This window comes from Nuphar pumila, chromosome 6 (genome assembly GCF_984573655.1).
Source record: "Nuphar pumila chromosome 6, dmNupPumi1.hap1.1, whole genome shotgun sequence".
NCBI lineage: Eukaryota > Viridiplantae > Streptophyta > Magnoliopsida > Nymphaeales > Nymphaeaceae > Nuphar > Nuphar pumila.
This window is the reverse complement of record NC_143254.1, coordinates 103,667,188-103,674,002: the sequence shown is the minus strand read 5'-3', so window position 1 is coordinate 103,674,002 and position 6,815 is coordinate 103,667,188. Positions and strand designations below refer to the sequence as shown.

Below are 6,815 nucleotides of genomic sequence, written 5' to 3'. Positions count from 1 at the left end.
TTACCCTCTTCAGTTTTTCATTGCAGATGAAAGACATACAACCAGACACAACCAGCTTCCATAATTCCATTACCACCATCATGACACTGGCACAACCCACATCATCACCGAAACTATTTTACAAACTCTTTTGCAATGTTCATCTGAAATAAAATAAGTACCAAGTAGGAAGCAAATCCTACACCAAATTTTCACAGAAAGGGAAATACAAAAAAGAACAGAGCCGAGAGGAGGCAATACTTTTATTATTCATAGAAAAGAATATTTCACATTCAAATATTTTGCCCCGCAATCTTGAGCCTCCGTAGCTCAATCAAAATCCATCCAAATAAGAATAAAATATCGGAGCCAACAGAAAATCTTCGTGACCAACATACTTCGTACTTCCATACTTAAAAAATGTGTTTAGCATAAAATCAGAACCATGGTCAATGTTGTCTTACACAGATCACAAACCGACTATATAAAATATACTTCCGTTTTATCAAACAGTCTGAGGAAAAGGGGTGGGGGGAGTGTGAGTGGGGAAAGAAGGAAAAAAAAGTCATATACAAAGGAAAATCAAGCAATCACAGGGAAAGTATATCAGATAAAAACGATTTATGAAACAATCAACACAGAGGTGACACCTGTCCTATGTAGTGGGATCCACCAACTAATAGGACAGGAGTCACGCCCTGTGTTGGGGTTTTGTAACAGCTTTATAAAACGCCATGTTACCTGATCGGCTCCGATAAAAATAATATACAGCACCTCATGTTCAACCAATCAAAGAGCCTCAATTAATAGAAAGCAGAACAACCCATATACCAGAACCTTCTTTTTCTCTTTTTGCAAATCACAGTACACCAGAACCCCTTTAGTTTCCTACACAACCGGAGCCAAACCACCCCAAAAAATTGCGAAACATGAATCTATCCTGATTTTTGTTCTATTAATTAAAGAAAAATGGATGGATCACATGCAAACAGGAATCAAGGATAACCAACCAAAGAGCACAGAACTCGTTAGTTCCATTCAATGCCCACATGCCGAATCCCACAAAATCCTTGAAGAATGCCATAAATTTGAAATTTTGGAGTCGGTGGTATACCTGTTCAAAAATAAAAGGGCTGCACTGAATCCCCACCACCTAAGAAACCAAAACAAAATCCAGAAATCCAAGCTTCCGAATTGATGAAAAGCTTCATGAGAAAACAGTAAGAAAAGTAAAATGGCAACAGAACCAGAAAAAGCTGAACAATAGTGAACTTAATGAATTAATGGTTATCTTTATATAACAAGAATCACAACCCACCTAAGCAATCAGAAAAAAATACAAACCCCCATCTTCATTAAACCGCTCCAAGAAAGGATTGGATTGAGAAAGGAGAAAAAAAAAACAGAGAAGAAATAGGCCAACCTCAGTAATCAGGCATCAATTGGCTAATCTTGCCCTCTTCAGAAGCAGTCATCCCTTGCTCGGTGACCCTCAACCAGATACAAACCGCCGTGAAACTGATCACCAAACTCAACAAACCGCTCCCCAATCCAATCCCCACGATCGCGATCACGGAGAGGCTCTTGCTCCTCATGGGGGGTAGCGGGTACCCGTAGAGATCCTTGTTCCCGGCGAAGGAGCTCGCATTGAACCTCGGCAGGTTGCCGGTCCGGTTCGCGAGCAGCACCGGAATCGGTCCGGAGAGCTGGTTGTAGGAGACGTCGAAGGAGTTGAGCCTGACCAAGTAGCCCAATTGCTGTGGTATGGGGCCAGTGAGCTCGTTTCGGTGTAGGTCAATGACGTTGAGGTAGGTGCAGAGGGCAAGCTGGGGCGGGATCAAGTCGGAGAGGCGGTTGGCGGAGAGGTTGAGGACGGCGAGGTTGACGAGGGACTGGAGCTCGGCGGGGATGGGGCCGGAGATCTGGTTGGAGGAGAGGTCGAGAGTCTGGAGGTTGGAGCAATTGGAGAGGAAGGGGGAGAGGGAGCCGCGCAGGGAGAGGCCGACAAGGGCGAGCTTGTAGATCCGGTCGTTGTTGCAGGTGACGCCCTCGAGGTCGGAGATGACGCCGCGGCAGGGGGAGGCCAGCGCCTCCTTGGTCCAGTGGGCGAGCTTCCCGGACGGGTCCTCCAGGCTCTGCCTCAGGTTCGAGAGGCAGGCCTGGTCGTCGGGATCGGGCATCGACGGGCCCAAGAGAGAGAAGCTGTAGAACACGAGCATGAAGGAAATGAGGAAGACACCCATTTGGGGGAAGAATGAGGAGGACGAACAATTTAGGGGTTTGGCGTTTTAGATAGATATGTCTACAGAGAGAGAAAGGGCGTTAGAGCGAGAAGAAGAAAGATCGAGGGGTTTAGGCATTCATGGCGATGCTGGTGGTTGTGGTGATGATTTGGTGGGGAGAGAACATATAAGAATGGGGAAGGAAAAATCAGTGGGTATTTATGAGTATTGTGACTTTTTCGAGAGAGGGAGAGAGATGGGTAGTGATAAAAAAACCCAAAAGTTCAGGGATTCATTGTGTTGGTCTGGCAGGGAGAGAGAATATAAGAACGGGGAAGAAAACATTTGTGGGTTTTTCTGTTTGTGAATTTTAGAGAGAAGGAGGCAAGAAAGAGTTGGGTAGAGAGAGAAAGAGTGGGTGGTGGTGGTAAAAGAGAGAGACGGCAGACTTTGGGTAAATAAAGGGGCTTCCATGGTTGAGACTTGAGAGAGTGAGAGAGAGGATTTTAAGTGACGGAGATGCCCTTGGTAGATATCAGTAATGACAGAGAAGGGCTGAGTTCTTTTTTCTGCAACTTTGAGTTTAGAGTGGCATCTGATGGTATTTTCGTCATTTTTGAGGGACGTCTTCTGTTAACGTGAGGCGTGCGTGAGTTGGTACTTTTCGTTCAGAATGGTGGTGACAGCAGTAGTTCTGCAAGTAAGAAGACTCTTTATGGAGGCCATGACTTTCACGTCTTAAGGAGGAGAAGCATTAAATATTGCAGCGTTGTTGTATGTAATATGTATGCATGTATTTATGAAGAATGCATTTGCTTGGTGAACTCGATCTGCAGTGGGACTCGGAGCCTCTTTTTTAGCTGACCTGTTTGGCTGCACTGACCTATGTTCCATTTAAGATAGCATCACAAATATGGCAATTTCCTGGACGAGTCAGTGTATTATTTGTGATATGTACCTGCGGAATCAGGGATGTATTGGCAATCACCATTGGATACATCCAGCTTCAGCCTCGTGGCAAGAGCACATTTTGACAAAAACCATCTTTTGGCAAAATGGAAACAATTCAAGGATCACAAACTCAGCCTATATAAGTGAGATTGGATCTTAATGTTTGGGTGGACAAGAAGGAGAAATCAACCAAAACTACAGTCAAGTCAAGCAAACCTACCACCATGACACCACCTGATTGGAACTTGGATTTCCCTTCCAGTTTTAGATCCAAACTACTCGACAAGGGTGACCCCACATGGGATACCAGCAAGCCAACATCCTCTTTCATTAATTCAACTCACTCTTAATACAACCAAGAACAATGTCTTCTATCAGTCTCAATCGGATCAGGCAAAGATTGCTGATCCTCACTAGCTAGTGAAAGTCCTGCCAAAGAGGTCTAGTCCCTCAGCATACATGGTTCAATGGATTGGGTCCATCGAATTTTAACGTAGACTCGCGTATCGGGCTGATCAGGGGTCCACTTGAGCCCACCCAAATAACAAGTAGCTGGGTGAGGGTCATTGAGGGAATATATATCGACTTAATAATACATACCAAATATTAAGATCAGGCTGGGTTGAGTGGTTTATCTAACAAAAAATCATGAGTCCAACCCAGTCCACATATTACTCAGGTTGGCTTCCTGTTAATTGGCGTTTTATTTCCCTAACAGGGTATCAGATTTGGGTCGGGTTGTGTACCAGATAGATACCCTACCCAAGGCCGACAGCCCATTAATAACATCTTTTTTTGGTTTCCCATTACAAGTCCAAACATTGATCGGAAAATGAATCGAAGGAGCAGTTGTTATGAAGCGATCAACAATGTTGAAGCCAATTAAAAGTGTTCTCTCAAATTAATATTGGATTTTTCATACAACGGATTGCTTTTCAGTTGCAAATACAAGACCTTTCCATCCAAATATATATGTTCCTTCTTCCAAGTGAAACAAAATGCCGGAACTCTCATTAGAAGAAAACAATGATTAATGGAACAATGTGGCCAGACTGGCTTCCCTAACGGTTCTTGGGTTGTGATGCAGGAGCTGAGCAGTAAACCCAAGTTCATAAGGGTCCATTTGCATTTCTGAATCTCTATTTGCTTTTGGACATTTTTGCATTTGTATTTCATTATATGTGATCCATTTTTAGGATAAGTTTGATCGTTTTAGAAGGTTTCAGAATAAGTAGTTTGTTAGATTTTGAATTAGGAAAGATTCACCTATAAAAGTTATCTTTGTAATTGAGCAGTAGAATGTGATGAAATCAGTTATTTTCTTTTCTCTTAATTTTTTATTTTCTTCTTTATGTCCTGCATTTTCCTTTAATTTTCTGTTTTTCTTGATAAGACTAATGGTAATTGTAGTTTTTGATAAAAAAAAAAAAATTGGTAGATCCGATATCAGATCTACATCAGTAGGTATTAGAGCAAGGAATTTCACCTGGATTCAATAGAGAGATTTCGATCCTCCAAGCATTCAACTCGGGTAGGAGATCGTTGATGGAGATATGATTTACGGCTCCCCAACAGAATTACCAAGTCGGCAATACCCAGTGTCGTCGGCAAGTCGGTTCTCTGATAATACTTCATGGTTGCACGCACGATTGTTTCAGCAATAAGAGGCTACCACCAAAACTTTATCCAACATGGAATTGACCCAAACATTCAAAGCATCAGACTATGGCGAATCACCCATGGCCACTATTCGATAGCACCTACGGTGGGGCTCATGGGGGCTGTTCACTGACACCTTCCCCTCCACTTTACCCAACAACATATCTCACAATGGGAGGGGATGCCAAAAACCGGAACCAATTTGACAACCTTACACATATGCCTCCCTCGAACCACCCAAAACCCCAAGTCTGTACACCACCTGGAGATCCACCATTGCAGGACCACCAACCGGCCACCAGTAGGTCGTTTGGAAGCTGGGTTGTGTTTGGCGAGCAACCGTCAGCCGACCCAGTTCACGGGCGTCCTTGGTTGCCAACCACCACCTCTCCCTTGGTAGCTCATCCACCCCAGAAACCCAACACCTCCTATTCACGCCCTAAGACACCCCACTGGCAGCCCAAAATGTCTTACTAGATCTAAAACCTATTTTATTGGATCAGTCTAAACCCGCCTTAAGCCCCAAATATCCAAACCAAAATAAAGCCATTTTAGATTTAGTCTCAGACCCAATTCACCCCATTCAAATTGAACTTCCTCAAAACTCATCCATACCCAAATCAATTTGGGATCCAAAGCCATATACACAGATCAAAACCTTACCTAGACCCAATTTGCCTAAACTGAAATTGTTCGAGTGCCTAAGCTTGTTTTGAGGGCTCGAGGGTCACCAGCGGTATGTGGTGCATCGGATGATGGAGCAAGAGATTCAGGTCATTAGATTAATATCAACTTCTCCACCCTATATTAAACCAACACTGGATCAGTTTGGTGTACACAGTTTCTGAAGCGGACAAACTATCTAATTCTATATTGTGGGCACATAACCCACAAAGTGTAGTGGAATTGGAAAAAGCCTAAATGGGATCTAGACTTGAGGAAAAGTCTTATTTAACCCATGGACAATGATGCAGGAGCAAAAACAATAAACTCGGGTTCATTTGGATCCATTAGCATTTTTGGATCTTTATTTGCTTTTGAATATTTTTGTATTTGAATTGTTATATCATATTTATATTTTAGGATGAGTTTTATCTTTTTAGAAAGTTATTAGAATAGGTAGTTTGTTGGATTTAGAATTAGGAAACATTCATCTATAAATGGATGAGTTGTGTTTGTAATTGAGCCGTTGAATCGGATGAAACTGGTTATTCTCTTTTCTCTTAATTTTTGGTTTTCTTTGTTATATCCTACATTTCCTTTTAATTTTTTGTTTTTTCTAGATAATACTAATGGTTAGCAGTTTTGGTAGAATTTTTCCTGTAGATTCGAGATCAGATCTAAATCAGGTTGGAAGCTAACCCTGGCAGCAGGCCTGAGGAGAAGGTGCTAACCCCTTCGCCCTTGGTTTGACTGGGAGGGTTCCTTTAGCTGGTGGGTTCTAAAAAAGTTTGGGTATAGGTGACCCCATCCGAAGTTTACCTTACAGGGAAGTGGGCCCATTAAGTCACCCGGTTCTGAACGAGGCGTCATAAAAAAAGAAAAGAAAATTTTCATTTGCAGTATGTAATTATTGATTGTTATCTAGTGATTTTCTTCTTTTCAACGGCGCCAACATATTACCATTCTGTTCTACATTAACTGCTCATACAAATTATTTTTTTTTACGACGAAGGAAAATTCTCATAAAATGCAAAACTGGCAAGGGAAGTGTTTATCCACCAAACCAGGAAGGATCACACTCATACGCCATGTTCTAAACTACATCTCATGGCACATGATGCGTTTATTTCAAATCCCGAAGAAAGTGGAGGCCAAATTGGATATCGTCTATGTAGATCATTCCTTTGGGGGCGGTTGGTGGCCTGGAAGAAAGTATCCATGCCAATCTCTGAATGTGGTTTGGGGATTTGGAGGTTGGGTAAGTTGAATCGAGCAATTCAGTGTGGATGGTGGTGGAGGCTACCCATGACATCCTTGGTCAAGAAAAAAAAAACCATCTCA

General features: G+C 42.6%; 1 protein-coding gene across 1 annotated transcript; it reads right to left on the bottom strand.

Moving 5' to 3' along the window:
* Nucleotides 1-1,402: 1,402 nt before the first annotated feature.
* Nucleotides 1,403-2,591, bottom strand: LOC149835491 (receptor-like protein 44). Its single transcript, XM_090010552.1, has one exon. It carries the CDS (start codon nucleotides 2,220-2,222, stop codon nucleotides 1,404-1,406), a length of 819 nt encoding a protein of 272 aa, XP_089866678.1. The 5' UTR covers nucleotides 2,223-2,591; the 3' UTR covers nucleotide 1,403.
* Between the last annotated feature and the right edge of the window lie 4,224 nt (nucleotides 2,592-6,815).